This window comes from Hippocampus comes, unplaced genomic scaffold (genome assembly GCF_001891065.2).
Source record: "Hippocampus comes isolate QL1 unplaced genomic scaffold, H_comes_QL1_v1.1 scaffold36, whole genome shotgun sequence".
In the NCBI taxonomy this organism is placed as follows: Eukaryota; Metazoa; Chordata; class Actinopteri; order Syngnathiformes; family Syngnathidae; genus Hippocampus; species Hippocampus comes.
The window spans coordinates 305,785-324,706 of NW_017805695.1; the positions used below are offsets into that span (position 1 = coordinate 305,785).

The window sequence follows — 18,922 nt, forward strand, 5'->3', positions numbered from 1 at the left end:
ACACAGGGCCATGTAGGTTTGGATTTTGTTTTCCCTTTAATAATAAAATCTTTAATTTAAAAACAGCATTTTGTGTTTACTTGTGTTATCTTTGACTAATATTTAAATTTGTTTGATCTGAAACATTTAAGTGACAAACATATTCCAAAAAATAAAAAATAAATAAATCAGGACGGGGGCAAACACTTTGTCACACCATTGGGTCTCTCTCTCTCATATATATATATATATATATATATATATATATATATATATATATATATAAGGGTGGGCCCTGACTACATTCCCAACACTATTTCCACCAGACAAATTTCCTACCATTTGATATTTACAAAATATTGTTTGAGAACGCGATGGCACCACAGTGGAGCAACTGGACGGCATGCCAAGAAAAAAACAAAAACAGAAAAGCGCCTTTGGTTGTTGTCCTTTTGTTATAACAGCGCAACGTGGACGGTCGAGCATGACTGACCTCAAAGCCCCCCGGAAAAAGAAAATCAACGTTTCTTCGTTAGAAAGAGAAAAATTGACATAATTAAATGTACTCCGGCATCGGCAGCCCATGAAGAGCAGAGGTTAATGCGTCACTCTGGTCCACGCTGTAAAACGATTGTTCAAAACGGTAGTTGTGGTATTAGGCAAAGAGCCAAACACCCCCTCGGGGACACATTGTGCTACTTCACGTGTCGTAACCTTCTTCATCATGCCCAGTAAATGATGTATTCAATGCATTAAGAATAGAGTCTTTTTTGCTACATTGGGTTTCCTTCGCGTGTGAAGAAAAATACTCTGAATGGCTTTCAATACCAAACGTTCAATAAAGAGTGCAAATCATAAAGAACGGCCGGATGGATTTCGTTTTTTTTGCGGTCTAACAGTGTCACTAGTGTTGATGGACATTATACACAGATGGACAGATAGACAGATGGACCAGTTAACATGGACCAACAATCTCACCAGTGTTGAAGGATAACCACGGTTGCCTTTTTTGCAATACATGCGTTCCTGTCTTCCGTCTTTGAATTATTGCAAGTGCGAACTGAGCAAAACAAAATCCTTACTGTACGGGAGAAACCGTACTACCATTCAGCCCCGTAACATTCTTTCCATAGGGGAAACTTTGGTCGCTCTGCGGGACGGGATAAAATTATCCGATCGGAATAAAATTTTGCACACATCCTTGTGTCATAGTATCGACAAGATTTCCGACCCGGCCCGACGAATCCGACAAACTTTTCCAAAATGGACCACCCTAATATATATATATATATGACCACATATGCTGGTTGTTTTTTTATTATATGCTTGCTTTTGCACCCCTTCCAACCACCCACTGAACATGACACATTTTAAATGCAACAGAGTAGCAAACAAACATTGCTCTTTAAGATAGAAAACAGTGTTCCTGCTCAAGATAATCATTTGGCTCCACTTCCGTTCGGTCAAAACCTTTAACGCCCTTAACTAATCCAGCAGAAAATCACTGATCTCCTCTCTCATACGAGACCTAAAGAAAAAAAATAAGAGATACATTAGAGTGAAACTGGCAATCCCTGGTCATTGGACCTTTTCTCCTTGATTTGTGTCACTTTTCCCATTCATACATTCCCGCATGCAGAGAATGAAATATGAAACCAGAAAATACAAACTCACGGCTTACCTCCTTTGCCTTATCTGAGCCTCTGACAAAATGTATTGAGGCAGACAATCTACTGAAGACTGAAAGACAAGTGAAGCGGAAGGGAAACGTTATTCCTGCTGTAGCCAGATGAGTCCATATTCACATCATCAGTCATGTTACACAACATCCTCTAAAAGTACTGAAACAGTATGGCCAAGTCCTTTATTTTTGCTTCAGACCCCAAATATTTAGGTTTAACATCAAAAGATAAATATGAGACGGAGAGATCAGAGTACAGTGGCATAAAAAAGTATGCAATCCCTTTGGAGTTTCTTCACTTTCTGCTTAAATTGGTCACAAAATGTGGTCGGTTCATCTGCAGTTGTCCTCCATAATTACTGGCACCTCTGGTTAACATGTTAGAAGCCTTAAAATGAAGTCATTTTTTTATTGCAGAAGCATACTGTCATATTGAAAATTGTAGAAATGTAACTTTGACTAATGTTATAGTCTCGCTGCTCATTTGCTAAACGAACTTTGTGGAATTGAGATCAAACTTCTTTTGATGGTGGCGCGGGCACCCGCACCGACTCCTCTCTCTCCTGTGGTTGAGAGGAAAGTAATTTCATCTGTGCTGTATGTTGCATTTGACAATAAAGTTGACTTGAACTTGAAAAAGAAGATTACAAATCTCTTCTGTCAAAGCATCCTCATGGCTTGAGCGTCGATGAGAAAGAGAGCGAACTAGGCTCTCTTTGTGCTGTTTATATGCTGTAGCTGAAGTGACGGGTTTCTTTGAAATTAGTGAAGTCATTTCCAATAGTCGCCCATTCTATTATTATGAACCCTTTCAGATACAGCGGTTACTACAGTGGACAGCCTACCATGTTATCAGGTTCCAGGATATCATTATTGGGTCATGAAAGTGTTAATCATAACATTGACATTTTGTAATATCCCTGAAGTTATGCGGGTTATTTTCCATTCCTTCTCGGCAGCACGCGTATCCCAGCACTGATTTTGATTAGGAGGAATGTCGGCACTATTTGACTGTCGCCACTGGATAGGGTGCTTGTGTTTTTTGCACCTGTAATGGGAAGCATTTTTCACAGACCCGTTGGTGCAGGTGGATGGATGGCTTGTGGACCGAGGATGAGGAGAGAGGAGCGTCAGGCGCGGGGCGCGGATGCGTATTTGGAACTCAAGAGTTGCCGCTTGGAATTAAAACGGATTTACATAGGACAGGAGAAGTGAACCAATCTCTTTTTTTGTCAATGGACACTGCAGCTTCTTGTTTACAAACTTAGCATGTAACCTACTGTGCACATTTTGAGCATGACGTCTCTGATTCACTGGTGAAAGGACACTTTGAATATCTCCTCTTTCATCTAGAACTGCTTCAAACAACAAAGCGTATGCAGGATAAGGGTTTAAGATTGCCTGACTGTCCGTGTTTTATGTTGTGTTGTGTTATATTATTATGTTATTTAAACTGTTTTGTAAAGCGCTTTGTTACAGCTGAAGTTGTTGTGAAAGTGCAATATAAGTAAAGATGTATTGTATTGTATGGAGCTACATAATGTCACCCTGACAATGGCAACTTCGCTAAAGTGCCATTGATAACTTCCTGAAATAAACATGTTTGTGGAGTGATGCAATGTCGCTTAGCATGTCGAACCGTCCATATGTCATTCTGACCTCTGTTTTAGTTACCTTACGTCAGGGGTGTCCAAATTTCGTTTGAAGGCTGCATACAGAAAATTTTTTAAATTCTTCACCTTTTTGAAACATGCTCAAGTCAGTCAAGAAAGCAATTATATAAATCTTTGTCTTGTCTAGTTAATTTCATCAGCTTTCTGTTAAAGGCAAATAGTTGAGGATTGTTCCAAGTTTTTGGGGTGGCTCGCAGAGTAGATCCAGCTCTGCACTAAACAGTAGCCGAATCCTATTTCCACATTCAGAACCCAAAAAACAACAAACTGGAGTAAAGCCACCATTTTTCAAACAGCTACTTGAGGATCATGAATGTGATGTCTTCTATGAATCAGCCATAGAGCACACAGTGGAAGGAATTTTTTTTTTTTTGCCTTTGATTATCTTTATTCACTACATGTTTTGGAGATAAATTGTTTTTCTTTCACTCATAAATTGTTTATTTGTATCTTCGAATATAGAGAAAAGTTCTACAGTATAGAAACAAATTTATTCATGGTCATGGCATTTATTTTTTTGACAACCTCCCTTCTCACTCGCTTTACCTTTTTTAAATAATCTAGTGGCCCATGTTAAATATCTTTTTTTTTTGCCATGTCGCGGGCCGCTGAAAAACGGATGGCTGGCCACAAATGGCTCCTTGGCGGTAGTTTGGACACCCTTCACTTACATGAACTCTAGTTGGATTGCAAGTCATACTGACAACGCAGGTCATCTACTGTACCTTTTCGACTGATTCCCCAAAGTTGACATTGTATTTCATTCTTACTCATATGTATAGATGGGTCCTAACCTTTAAAATCTTAACACATGATTCATCTTGTGAGACGATGATGATAGGCTTACACTACTTACTAGCATAATTATGTACAGTAAATATAAATATACAGTAATATTAATGTAAAGCAGTTACTGAGTCTTTGATCAGCGTCATGATATGATTTGTGGATTGGAAGAAAGAAGATTATAAACAGAGATTCATTTTGTGTGAGACGATGTGAAACTAAAATTGTTCATGTCCATTTCAAGTCTGGCGAACTTTCCTGGTTGAATTTAATATCACAGATTTTTGTTACATTTACCCGAAACTAAACCCAACACTAATTTTCCTTTCGAAATACATCACATCACCATACAAGGTGCTTTTGTGCTACCACTACATCACTTTTTGCGGCCCATCGCCTTCACAAGACTTGACCACTCTTTTTAACAGTGTGACCCTGTACACTGACTAAAACAGTGCCCCCTTGTGGATAATTTACGATTCACTTTTTTTTTTTAAATCCCGCACGCTTTTTATTCATATTTTCACTTTCACGATTTTTTTTAGTAAATGCACAAACTGTCAATACATTTAAATTAGGACTGAAAACATAGTCTACTGCAGCATTCACGCAAATCTATATTTTACTCTCCTGTTTTAATCGCCATTTGCACACTATCGTTTAATTTAGCTAGACTGATGCTTAGTTTTAATCATAGTAATCTAATTTTATATGCTTTTATTGTGGTTTCTTCAACGTTGTGATCATATTTTGTTTCTCTTCCGTAATTCTTTTGTTTTATGGAAAGCATTTAAAATTGTCTTGTGTGCTATACAAATAAACTTGCCAAGAATACCATTCAAGCGCCATCTCAATAAACAGCATAGTTAAGAGTAGTAATGTGGTTAAAGTCTTAACACCACCCATCCCTAGGCGTTAATTCAAGCAGATGGTTCTTGTGATACAGACGAAGAGCAGACAAAATTTCATGACAATTTTCCCCAGAAATGAAAGAAATTCCAAAGGCTTCATGTAGTTTTTTTTTTCTCCCACTGTATATTCATTTTATAGTCACTCACCATGTCTTTGATGGTCAACTGACAACTGTAACACAGCAGGCCTCTGATATCAGTTGTGTCTGGGACCCTATGGCATATGAGTTACAGCATAGTGGAAACATTCTTCTGCACAAAGTTACAATACACTTTTTACATGGAAGTGAGCAAAATCAAACACGTTTGATAGAGATAAAAAATAAAATAAAATGTACCTGACACCAGAACAGCAGCCTCTGTCTTCCATAGGTCTATCACAATATTCTCCTTTGCCTTTCGAGCAACATTGTGTACTGGGACCTCTCAATTCTGGAAGCAAATAAATTTCAATGTAAATACATTAACTTTTTTGGGGGTGAATCAATAAAACTTTAATGTGTCATTATGCTCCAAAATGAGTGACCATGAAATGACAAATTGCTACTGCGTTGCTCATTGAAATGACGATAGAACTTGAAGTGTGAACTTCGAGCAAGGTAACAAACAAATTAAATCCTCTATATCCTGTGGTTTAAATGATATGTTAATTAACACGGTGCAATAAATACCGGATTTTCCGCACGAAAGGGTGCACCTAAAAGCATTCAATTTTCTCAAAAGCCGACAGTGCGCCCTCTAATCCGATGTGCCTTCTATTTGGAGCTCTTATCTTTATATTCCCCATTGCACTGCCATTATTCTATTCCAGTGCCGTGGGTGAGGGCAATGAGCCAAAGTGGATGATGCAATGGAACACCACAAATCTGACAAAAAATGTAATTGAGTAACACTGAGCCTCATTCACCAACTGCGCTCGTGTGGAAACAGTTCTTTTGTCCCGGCCTCAACCCATGTCATTTTTTTTTTTTTTTAAATGTACCTCTTTGTAGATCGAAATGTGTACACAAAGTTTTTTTTTTTTTAATGTACCTCTTTGTAGATCGAAACGTGTACACAGAGTCCTCCCAAATTATTTGGAAAAGTGACTGACTGCCTTGCATTCTGGGTACTTTTCACATTTGAACCAGATGGGTTCCGATTCTCAGTATCTGGAAATCGATACTGGTCACAAATGGTCCAAATTCTCGGCACTTTTGTGCGGTTGCTTGTAGTACTGAATGTTTATTATTGTTATTTTTTTGAATTAAAAAAATGATTTAACATTTATTTTTCAACACAGAAATTTTGACAAATAAAAACAACATCCATCAATCTATTATCCATACCGCTTATCCTCTCCCTGGTCAGCATGAATTTAAAACAAATGAGCCAAAGAGGATGAAATCAAAATAAACATTTAACATTTTAGTAAACACGTACACAAAATACAAAAAAAAAAAAAAAATGACTCTTACAATGTCCAAAGTGCGAAGCAAAGTTTTTTGCAATGAACAACACAAGGAACAAAAGTTAAACAGTAATACAAAGAACGAAGATAAATATATTTATCTTGCTTCCTTGTGCCGTAGTCGGCGCGAGGCCTGCCGCAAACCCACGATGTGTTCGAACCCAGCTTGGACCGAAACACAAGCATTTGATATTTCATCCGTATCAAATAAATATTGTTAAGCACTGTTCCCTCTAAGCATGGTTTGTGAGCAAATGCGCACTGCCCCCTGTGTGTCTCCGCACAAACTATCTGAGCTGCGCACAAGGTAAAAATCCAACCAGTATTGAAAACAAAATAAATGCATTATTTATTCTGTATTATGCAACATGTGATTGGCTGTTCCAGGTTGTTATTTGACGCGATTCGCTCACGCGTTTACGTCATTACGTTGTTCACTGTAGAAAGGTATACTGTACTCTGCAAAACGTGTTGCGAAGCTAAAATAGCAAGCGAAAGAAGTGTGGAGCGAATGAAAACTGGACTACCTCAAGCGTCACATTCAGCACAAAAGTCATTTGAATGCAGTAAAAATTGTACAACGATGCAAGATGGGAATGGGGATCCGTACGTTATTGGCAGAGAGCGCCAAAGACCGAGAGAAGACTAACGAAGTAAAAACTATGCTTTTGAATTTGTGGATTCAATCAATGCAATACTGTAGTACCGAAAGAGACGATGTGCAGTGTTAAAGATGCACCTTGGCACACCCTTATAGTAGATAAGAGCACAGACATAACGGTGCACAAAATACTCGTCTTGTACATTAAATACAGAGAGAAAAATAGTTTCAATCATAAAACTGTGTTTGGTGGAATAGTCCAGCTGACAACATGCGCTGGTCAGGATATCGTGCAGGCAATAACTCAGTTTTACTCCATGAAGTGGACATACAGAGAATGGTTATGCTAACCTCCGATGGTGCCTCAGTCAGGACACTGTCACATTGCAGTTCATGGCAGTTCAAGTTTTGCCATAATTTATACAAAACATTGTTAAAACAGCTATGTTAATATGCTACACTTTTGGTTACATGACTTTGGAGTTTTTTCTGAAAGTGGACAAACACACTTAATAAAGAAGTCCTTTGATAGAAACTATTGCCATAATTTTATTGTTTTAATTAAAACATGTAACTTGAATGTATATGATGCATATGATACTGCGTGACCACAATTTGCATGGTGCATGTTGCTCACAGTGGTCCATGGGACCGCTCAGGGTGTTTGTGTGTTTGCCTAGACACAAAAAAAATTAGAGGGAACATTGTTGTTAAGTATGGTAAAGAATGGTAAAGCATGCTAGGAAGTGTGAGGCTTCACCATCGTTAATTGATGCTTCATAAATTGAATTTGTTTGGCACTGGGCAAGACTCTTTCGCTTCCAAACCCAGAAATGTCTACTTAGCGGGTGAAAACCTTCGTGAGTGGGTGACATCTTGCTGTACATGGTGAAAGCTCTTCCAGCTAGTGATTATCTTTTATTTCCTCCCTTCTTCCCCTTCCTTTCTCAGCACAAGGAATATCATCAGTGACGGTCAATGTCACAACATCTGTAATGTCAGTGCCCTCATCAATTGCAACAGAAAATTCAAGAAATGATTTTGTACAAAAAAGCCAGCTTCTACTCCTGAGAGAAAGCTAACATTCGCCTGGTTTTGCAACCTTTGAGGCAAGCTTGTCGCTGTGATTACAGTGACATGTATTGTTAACATCAAATAAATCATGTTTTTGTACCAATTGTACCATTGATCTTATCTGAGCTGATGAAGCCTTTCATAGTTTATTCCCTATTATGAATAAATATGTCACAGAAAATCAGAAAACTGAAGGTTTCTTTTTCAAGAATGATACGTGCTTGTTCCATTGCATCATCCACTTTGTAGCATTTTTTTAAGCCAAAATGTCCTCCCATTCTGGAATGAACCATGTGTCTTTTGGCCATTTTGTCTTATGTTTCACTTTTTAGAATTGCATCACTCGGAAAAAAAACCCTTTGCACTACTCTTCTGTATGAACACTGCAACACAAGTACAAATGATTTTACTCAACTGTGTTTGCACTCAAATGTGCTCTTGGTGAGTTAGTGGTGTATTCTGAAGCCCAGGTTTTTTTTTTTTTTTAATTCATTCATTTATTTATTTTTAACAACTACAGTGGAGCCCCACATGCGGTTTGGCGCTTGTGAACTAACCTAGTTGCAGATGTTTTTTCCACCAATATCAAACAAAAATAAAAATTATGTCTGTTGTTGTTTTGGATAATTTTTCTTTTCTTTCTTTTTTAAATTAAATGTTTGATTTTGTTTTTGTCGCCCCAATGCATTTATAATGGCTGCCAATTACAGATACAGAATATGTTTGTAGGGCGGCCCGGTCCCCATTTCCCAGGAATGGGTGTGGCCCAATGTATTGCTGAGAAGTCATAAAAAGCGTACAGTACCTGTATTTTGGCTGGGAAATGAAGCACTGTTAGCACCGACACATTTGGTCTGGCAGAGGCGTTCAGAGATGAGAGTGGACTGGAAAGCTGAAGCATTTTCTAGAAAATGGTAAAAGGTTACATTCATGAGTTACCTAATTCAGGATCAAAGAAATGTAAACACACGTGAAAATCATTAACGTCTTTCTAACTTCATAAACTAAGTGTAATGCACCATCCAATGCATTTTGGGAACCACAGATATGCAAAATAGAGAGATATGATGCGCCCGTGCCACATTAAAGCTTGTACGAGCAAAGTGTAGTCACAAAAACAAAAAGTACGATGTATTTTCTGTAGTGATAGCACACGCTTTGGCGTTGACGTGAAATAAAATTTCATGAAAATCAGTTGTGAAATGTGCAAGTTATGACCTATATTCAACGCACATGCAGTGACTGATGGCTGGCACCGACGTCAAAGATGGGCTCATACTTATCATGGCAGTTGAAGTGCTTGTGCATTTGAAACAAGATAGGTTTGCTGATAACAGAAGGAATACAAAGTGGGTCAATTACACTAACGTTCACATTAGCATCTAGCTTTGTCGCTGCTCAGCGCAGGTAAAGCCTTCGATCGCCCCAAAGACATTCATAATGGGTGGTAGGGTTCGCAATCTCGGCCGATAGCGAACATTCAGCTCAGTCTTGTAATTCTTCTTTTTTAATTTACTTTTTTACAACTTAGCAGACAACGATCCAGTATTCGAAGTGACAGCATGATTTCTTCTTCGTAAATTTTCTTGGTCTTCTTCTGGCAAAGACAGTCATGTACGTCATTATTTGGGTGACACAGATGAGTTACCACAGATGAATTAAACGGCAACAAAATAACAAGATCACAACTTGTGTTGCCAGAACTCTGGTTTAATGGTAGGTATTCTAAATGTTACTATTACTAAATGTTACTAGTTACAGCCACATATTTCAATTGGGACTTTTTCCTGCCACTGGCTATTTGTGTTTTGTTGTATTTATTATTTTTAGTTCATTTTAGTGTGTGTTTTATACAAAAACATGTCATTAAGGGGGGGGGAAGCCAAAATTCCCGTAAGTAGTTCTAAGACTAGCAGCGAACGAAATGTTAATGACACGCACTAGCGTTTTTAAGGAATAAGCCTCATGTGTTTCCAGTCTGTCTATCTCCAAGTTAAATGAGTGCATTCTTCACAAGCTCACTCAGGACAGAACAATTTCATACGTTTTTGTAGCACAATTTTCACCAGCACCCTGTACGCCAACAGAACAGTTGGTGGTCATCATTAATCCAATTCCCAACAGACTTAGTATGGAGGTCATGTTCGTGATTTTATATTTGTTTGATGCCATGAATTAAGCCGGATGCCCTTCCTGACACAAACCTCACATTTTATTTACCCGGTTTTGGACCAGCACTTGAAACATACTGGCTTATAACCCCAAATGGTTAGCTTTGATTTAGCCTAGTCTTGCTACTATTGGTAATGTTGACATGATTTTAAACCTGTAAGGCGGAGAAAAAAAGTAGTGTTTCCGGTAACCTGACCGACCGAGAATTTCTACGTCGAAAAAAAACTTTACGGTTGTCATTTTTTTCAAACAACCCTCTACATTTTTGTGTAGAGGGTTTACATCGGTGCAAACTCTCGCGATATTCACGTTGAGCACGTGCGTCGTTTGCCCTGTCGTCTGTTAACAACATTGAATCATGGCGGCGGCCGCGATCTCCGACGACAGTTTAAACCGCGTTTACTGTGTTGCAGTCGTATGCTCGCACCGTAATGTTAAGAAAATAGCATCCATTGATGTATCGAAAAAAAATCAGCAAACTATTTGATGAACACCACGGGCCGAGTAAAAACCGAGGACAGCGGAGGCGACGGCGCGCCCCGGCCCCCTGAGTCCGGAGCGGGGAGAAAACTAAAGCACCGTCCGCCTAGTCTATGCAACTCTAGTCCAGGCCGGGCTGCGGCCGGCGTCAGGGACCTCTCCCCGCCGGTGCCATCGCGACCCGGCCAACCTCGGAACCTAACACCCAGCCGCCGGTACCCAACTCTCTCGCCGCCTTAGGCGGCGAGCGGGGGATTCATCGTCTCCTTATTTTATGTTTTATGGTTATTTTGTTGAAATTTTTGATGGGGAGAAAAAAAAAAAAGATTAAAAAAAAAAACTTTGTCCGACCTACCGACCCAATGCTGAAATTTCATGTTACCGGAAACACACTATCTTTTTTGTTTGGCCTAATACTCACCCACTGCGGTATCCAGAGAACACATACAGAGCAAACATCTGTCGCATGGGTTCGCAGAGGATGAACTCTTACAAGTTGTTTGCAGCTTTTCACTTGTTCTTCAGGACACAGCAAGATTTTCATCAGGTGTGGAAGTGAAAACACAGAATTTTGTGATAATCCCAAAAATCTCGAGAGGTTGACCTGACATCAAGTATTGTATCATTGACCAACGGAAATATCATACTAACCTATATATAGTGCTGACAGTCGATGGAAAATCAACTTGCAGTTTAGTGACAAAGCTCTCCGTCAGACACTGGATGCTGGCCTTTTCTTTACTCTGTTGGACACAACTGATATTACAGTATTCAGGGCAGACAGAGGATAGATATGCAGTTAAATTAAAATATGGTGTTACTCAAAGTATTTGGACCTAAACTGAGATTTTAAAAGACGGGTTTCAAAATATCGAGATTAAAAAAAACCATACGGCTGCGATATCTGTAAGAATGTCAAATATGAATTGATCAGATCAACAATTCTAAATGTTTTCTGTCAGTCCGTGTCATTGTTCTTTATGTTTTTATTGCCACAAATCAGAATTTGTTATGTTTAACTGTCTCAGTAAAGATGAATGATGTTTTGCGGCCTAAGTTGTGACCACTGTGTACACTACTATATTTGTTAACACAAATTTGACCTTTTCTCATTTCCCAAAAAAGCTGAAACTTTGGCATAGATTGATTGAGCTTACCTTAGTGTGAAGGTTTGGTGTGAAAACAGAAGGGACATTGAAGATATGGTTATAGTAGGCTATTTCTTTTGCAGAGTAGTTCCTCATTGGCCTCAATGATATAATGTCACCATAGCGAGAGTCCGAGAAACTCTTAAAAAAGACATACAAAGCAATTTTTTTTGGGGGGGGGGGTTGTTTTTCACCAAAAAATATTTAGATTAAAAAAAAATACACTTACTGTATCTTGAGCAAGCTGTGCTCCTCTGCCCAATGATATACTAATGAGAAGTTTAACCGCCAGTCTGGTGCAGTTGTCTCCAAACATCAATTTACTGTAGCCTTCACAGCGAGCTGTGTGCACTAAAAGATGCTGCCTTTAAGGAAAAACACACAGTGGGTTATTTTTTTCCCTTTCGATCTACATGAAACATTTCACTGCATGTTGTATGAGTGACAATAACTTGGCATGTGTAAAAAAAAAATACAAATTAAAAAGACCAATGCATTCTGCTTCCATCTTTTTACAATGTTAAGAGTTACGAACATTTCTCTCTCTCTACCTATACCTACCTACACCTCCTTTGCTCTCTCTTACCAGGAAAAAAACTGACATAGAAATAAAAAAAGTCTTGACAGCAACAAGGGCAGACCGAAATCATCTAACCACCATCATGGAAATTAAATTAAGCAATCAAGAAAAATATTTCTGAGACTATTTTCTAAAAAAGAGGCTTAAAAGCCACATTTTTGTGAAACCTCCTAAATCAAAGTTTACTGTTCAAATGAAAGTGTCATTGTTTTATTTAAATTCCACTTTGGTCGTGTACAAAAGCAAACAAATGCTTTTGGACCCAACTGTCAATAAATGATGACTTTTTTTTAATACCTTAACACGCTCACTAACTCTGCTTTGGTCGTCAGTGTCTTAGAGGAGTCAAGAAGCTGCTGCAGCAACTGAGTTTGGGACTCCTCAACATAAAGTGATGAAGTTTCATGCTGCTGCTGCTGCTGCTGCTCTGGTGTCAAACAGCTACAGCTATTATTGCAAAAAAAGCGATCCACAGATGCTTTGTCAGAACTTGCTTGTGTCGGCGAGGAAGAAGGAGCCATCGCTAAAACTGAACCGGGGACGTCAAGAACCTACATGGTGAGAAGTGGAAAAATCAGTAAAGCACTGTAGAACCGCCACACTGACTGACAAGAGTCAAAAGCGACTGAATTGGACAATTGTGGCGAAAATAAAATACCCCTTTGTAGATTTCCTTCTGCACATCAGGCAACTGCCCCACACGCAGATGAAATCAACTTACAGCAGCGGGAAAAACTGACTCCCTGTATTTTTATCAGCACATACTCTGGCGCACCCCATATTTTATAAAAATGTTTTTTTTAAGTGAATCCACAAACAACATGGCGCGATTGTCTAGCGCACGAATGGTTTACAGTGGACTATTAAAAAGTCAAGGTTTCACTAACCGCTTGCGTTGGCTGTCGTCGGTAATGAGCTCTTCTCTTTTTAAAAAGGACATTTAAGCAAGGCAGAATATGATGCTTCTTGCACAGCTGAGTAAATGAACAGCCTCTGTGCAGTTAATTCTCTCCAATTAACTTCTCAGAATGGCGCGAAATAAAAAGCACCTTTCGTAGTAGCCAGTGATCAAACTCCTGTGAGAAATGCGAGGCGAAGTGACCTTTCACCTTCGTTTTGACCCTAGTATGAGTGATACCAACAGCCAGAAACACTTTTGCTCTTTAGGCGTGCCGTACTTAGATCAATCTGATTTCAAAGGGGACTTCAGACTGAAGCAATTTAATGTGAAGAAACAGGGAACTCATTTCATATGACAGTGTCAGAGTAATCACACGAACCTCTTCCAGAGGCACGATGTGGAAGGGGAATCCTGTGGCTATAAATATATCTTTCAGCTTTGCCACTGTTTGTCGTCTCTCCTCCATAGATCGATTCAAAGCACCACCCTCTGAAAAAACAAAAACACATTTTTTGCTCATTTCTGCAACCAAGTAGGACTGCGCACAGTTTCAAGTGTGATTCGAGTTTTACCATCAATGTAGACAATGCCTGGAACGAATCTCAACTTCTTGTGAGCATTCTGACTCAAACCCTGCAAGTGGGGATGGAAAGAAAAAATAAGTTACAAGCAAAGGTGTAGCATTCGTATTCATTTGTAAAGATTTTATCTTTTGAGTAACTTTATGCTGGGCCATTAATAAGAAATTCCGTAGGTTGAGAAGTTTTCAAGAAATCTGTTTTGATTTGTTGAATTGCAAAACGAAAGTGCATAGCCTTGACTTTTGACCTCAAGCATGTTTAGTTAGGGAAAAAAAAACACAAGACAGTCAGTATTTGACAATCTGAAATTTATACCTTGTGATGCATATTCGCCTATATTCTCCCATTTGTGCAAATGCAGTTTTTTTTTTTTTAAAACATGCTTGGCTTGCACACTTTTAAGGTATGCCAATTCTCCTGCCCAGACCATTCGAGGGTAAGAGTTTTTGGGGGGCTGATCTCCCAGCCTAGCGAGATCAATGTAACCATTGTATATATTTTAATTGCATTTCCCACATTTATGAAATAGAATCATAACACTTTAATCAGTTAGCAGCATCTTGGCTTTAATATTTAACAGGACCTACAGTGAGCTTCTTCCATTCCAATTCAAACAGAGGGAAGTAGTACCGTCTCTCACCACCTGAAACCTTTCCAAGCTAGAAAAAAAATGTCAGCTTATTCGTTTTTATTTTTTTCATCAATTACTATGATATAATGTCGATGGTTGGCCCAGAGTAGCATAGTTAAAGAAAACAAACAAAATAAACACAAATTTTGGACATTTCCATTAACCAAATGAAATAGAAATGAAAATGCTTTGAACGAAAACAAAAACAAATTTAAAAAGACAAACTGAAACTACATCCAACTTAAATATTAACTACAACGACAGCAAAAATGTCCTTTGTTTTCATCATTCTCAATTAGTATACAGGGGCTTTCGGGGTTCATTTTAAATGTACGTATTTATTTTGTTACTGCTGTACAGTTTACTTTATAACACAATACTTGCTTAATGACCTTTTTGTTTTTATCTTGCACTCGACCAATCCATACGTTAAGAAAACGAAAACAACTAAAAACTAAATTAAAGCGAAGTGTTTTCAGAAAAATATTAAAAACTAAGGAAAACTAGCAAACCTCCTCTAAAAACTAATTAAAACTACTTGAATTAAAAAAAAAAACACCCAAAACAAAAAAAATAACCAACTATAATGAAAAATCCTAAACTATTATGACCACCAAATAGGACACAGAGGCTGATGAATACCAAGTCAAAGTCAAGTCAAGACTTTCATTAGTTTTAGCCAAGCAAATTGCATGCCTTAGGACGCAAGCTCTCTGCCTCTAAAATAATTTAATATTTTCCCATCCGGAGAAGGAGCAGGTATTTCAAGGCGAGAAAATAAGTGTGAAAAGTGAATTCTTGATTTTCATGGTAGTTTGGATGAAAAGCATGCAACACACACACACACACACACACACACACACACACACACACACACACACACACACACACACACACACACACACACACATCATATTAATTATGAAGATGTCGCAACTACCATCTCATTCAAGGAAAGAGTTGTAACATTTACGGGAAAAAAAGAAAGCACTCTTCACACTCCCCACAACACAGACTAATTGGTCAAGACAGTCTTTAGAGCACAGGTGTCAAAGTCAAGGCCCGGGGGCCAGATCTGGCCCGCCACATCATTTTATGTAGCCTGCAAAAGCAAATCAAGCATGCCAAGTTCCATGATGCTTGCTAAAGTCTGAACCAAAATTTCAAATTGTCATATGTAATCAGCAATAATTCTTGACTTCTGATTTTAAAACTAGTTATCTTTCAATTTTTTGTGCGCTGTGTTTGTCATATGTGGAGGTGTGATTCAACATTTACATGATTTCCCAAAATTCATAACCGTCCTCCAAGGGAAACCGTAACCACAATGTGGCCCGCGACAAAAATGAGTTTGACACCCCTGCTTGAGAGAGATCCAACGACGAGACTTTTTTTCCCCACTTCTGGTTTCCCTATTAGAATACAAAAATTCATTGTGATAAAAATGGCACAGGTAGACCTCTTGGACTTGTCTGAGCATTGAAGAAGAAGAAGGACCCCCTGATACAGCAAGTAGCACCTAAAAGTAGAAAAACGTAATGATCATATAAGAGCCATCACGAAAAGAAAGCACATGGGGCTTTATTTCCTAAGATCCAAATAGTGGGCACTTAATTGGGTGTTTAATAAATTGTAGCCACTGTTGCATTGCGTGTAATATCTTCTAAAATTCTGGTGCAGCGACAAGAGAGATAAGTGTTGGAGAACACCCATTTTCAATGAGCATGTGCAAACAATGCAGAGGCTTGTAAACAAATATGGTGGATTGTTGGATCTTTGGAAATATGACGCGACCACACCCCGTGATTGATAAAAGTGTTTGTCTCATTAAATTTACTACAAAGAGAGAAGCGATGAGGATTATTTAAATTTAGAAACAGAAGAAACAACATAATGTGCAGACGTGCCCACAAACACAAAAATTCTTACTGTGGTGATTTTATTTGTAAACTATTTTGCCATCAAAAAGCACATTTTCATTGTTGTATAGAAGAAAAGGACTGTTCAGATATGAGATGTCATTAAAGCAAAAACTATGAGCATAAAGGTCACTGTTGCCATAAAAGATAATCTTTTCACAAAAAGTTTGTTTTCTGCATTATTTCTGGTCCATAATAAGCAATTTGGGTGCCACCAACCCACAATGTACTGCTGATTACTTTAAAAAAAAAAAATTGAATGAATGGAGAAAACATTGCAGCATAGACTTAATTGTTTGCTCTACGATGTCATGCCTTCACTACTCACAGCCTGTAAACCAGTTTTGCACGGTATCTGGATTAAGCTTTGGCAACATAAAAACAAAATTGATATGTATTATGAATTAGTGCAAAGGAAAATGCCATACCTTTTCTCCAGGGAAAATCACTCTGTTTTTGCCCAGTGTGGCCCTGAATTTGTGAAGGAAGTACTGTTCGAAACAGTCCCTAGCAAACAAAATGCAAAAAAAGCATAATCAGAAAAAAAAAAAAAAAAATTACATTGCAACAGCAGACTTGTGTGTGTAACATAAAAAGGTAGTCAGATCCTTTTGGTACAACAAACTCAATATGGCTACCCGAGTCTCAAGAATGGCAAATGTTTATTTGTCAACACAAGACAGCGAAAAAAATGTTACAAGACCAACATAGTGACTGAATCAAAATTGGTTTAATGCATTTTCTGCAATGTCTATTTGAAGCTATGCCCTGTTTTGGGGTAATAAAGGAATAGAAATTGAACTAATATATATATATTTTTTTTTTACCTGATTGTTCAATTGTATGAAAAAAATGATTGACTGGCTATTTAAGAAAAATCGGTAATTGTAACTCTGCAAGTGAAACATTTTCAAGGAATCCGCATGAGCAGTATCAGGCAGTCACACCCATGGATGCTCAGTATCGGTATTGGCAGCTCAAACCCTGATTGGAACAGCGTGAGCAACTACTTAACCCCCCTCAAGACCAGTTGCTTGGCAAATAAACCAGGACAACTTCCAAAAAAAATGTAAAATAGGTGGGAGTCCCCAGCGGAGACACGAAAATGTCACCTTTGTGGACCGTGACAACAGTGTGAGTCCTAATCCAGCTGTTGTCAAAAGAGGAAATTCACCAGCAGAGAGAGCAGGTTAGGACCATCACAGTGCATATTGTAAATATGAATTGACCAGTTGCATCATTTACACTGTGTCAGATATTAGATGATGATGTTGGGGGAAAATAGACATTCAGCTCATTTTTTCCCCTTGAAATTTTTGGGTGCTTGAGTAGCCATGTCAGCAAGGTTGGCAGGGTTCGACATTAATAGTGGCCTGCTGCATCTGGCTACTACACACCTGCATGCGATGGTTCGACCAGGCCAGTCTAAATTTCCAAGTCACGACCGGCAGAAATGCATTTTTTTGTTTTAGATGGAAAGACTTTTAGCACAGGGCCAAGATGTTGTCATTGGTCGGACGCGAGAAAAAAAACATGACTGGCGGCAACGGTGAATTGGGCACAGCCTCACGTCACTAACTTTGGCTAGCCAAATCACTGCTACCTGTAACAGATTCAGACAAGCAGCAGTGGGAACATGGAATAGAACAACAAAGGCACTGATGCAAAGTCACACTATGATGTCCAATTGTACACAACTACTACGTTTATTCATTAATGCAGTTTGAGGACATTGTGCACAAACACCAAGACATTTAACAGTGCTGAAGTCGAAACATCAGAATACAGCATGTGGCCCGGGTGAGCGATATTTTCAATCATTTGTTTGTGTTTGCTTCTATGGTGGTCCTTCCAAATGTCTTCACCAGTGGCGGACCCTCAGGGCCAGCAAGGCCTTCTCTGCTGGCCTAAACATTCTTACTTTTCTGAGAATAAGATAAATTTGTTATTTTATTTTCATAAATATGTTAACAAAATTATTCTCTGTATTCTTTACGTCATATTATTTCCATTGAGTCGAGTGGCTTTCAATAACATTGAAAGACACTCGATAAATAACTTATTTATTATGGTAGAGTTTTTAACCAATCATATTTCAGCTAGCTTGCGTTGCCAGGTAAATTAAACTTGCTCGGGGCCTTCAGATGAAACAGAGCAGGCCCCTGTGCGCTGTAAATGAACGGGCACAGTCGGGTTTCAATAGCCAATCAGATCACGAGTGACTCGTGATCGATCTACTCGTCTGCGTACTAGGGCCAGCTAGAAGGCCTTACGTCGGCCGTGTGCGTTCGGTGATTGGATTAGCGCCTTTTCTGTTTCCTGAGAATTGTATCCTGATTGGATTAGAGCCTGCGA

General features: G+C 38.7%; 1 protein-coding gene across 4 annotated transcripts in view; it reads right to left on the reverse strand.

The window, feature by feature from the left end:
- Window positions 1-73: 73 nt before the first annotated feature.
- ctu2 (cytosolic thiouridylase subunit 2 homolog (S. pombe)) overlaps window positions 74-18,922 on the reverse strand; it is a 22,561-nt gene continuing 3,712 nt past the window's right edge. The window contains exons 3-17 of one of the 4 annotated variants that reach the window (XM_019882213.1): window positions 16,996-17,074; window positions 16,108-16,167; window positions 14,009-14,069; window positions 13,816-13,925; window positions 12,833-13,086; window positions 12,185-12,320; window positions 11,965-12,096; window positions 11,459-11,550; window positions 11,229-11,326; window positions 8,961-9,059; window positions 5,369-5,462; window positions 5,178-5,244; window positions 1,661-1,719; window positions 1,420-1,507; window positions 74-219 (exon numbers count right to left, since the gene is read on the reverse strand). In XM_019882213.1, coding sequence (XP_019737772.1) covers window positions 1,465-1,507; window positions 1,661-1,719; window positions 5,178-5,244; window positions 5,369-5,462; window positions 8,961-9,059; window positions 11,229-11,326; window positions 11,459-11,550; window positions 11,965-12,096; window positions 12,185-12,320; window positions 12,833-13,086; window positions 13,816-13,925; window positions 14,009-14,069; window positions 16,108-16,167; window positions 16,996-17,074 — 1,384 coding nt within the window. In that variant the 3' untranslated portion in view covers window positions 74-219; window positions 1,420-1,464. Of the gene's footprint in view, window positions 220-1,316; window positions 1,508-1,660; window positions 1,720-3,473; window positions 3,659-5,142; window positions 5,245-5,368; window positions 5,463-8,960; window positions 9,060-11,228; window positions 11,327-11,458; window positions 11,551-11,964; window positions 12,097-12,184; window positions 12,321-12,832; window positions 13,087-13,815; window positions 13,926-14,008; window positions 14,070-16,107; window positions 16,168-16,995; window positions 17,075-18,922 lie in introns of those variants that run through there. The other 3 variants (XM_019882212.1, XM_019882216.1, XM_019882215.1) reach the window with 3 other exon arrangements.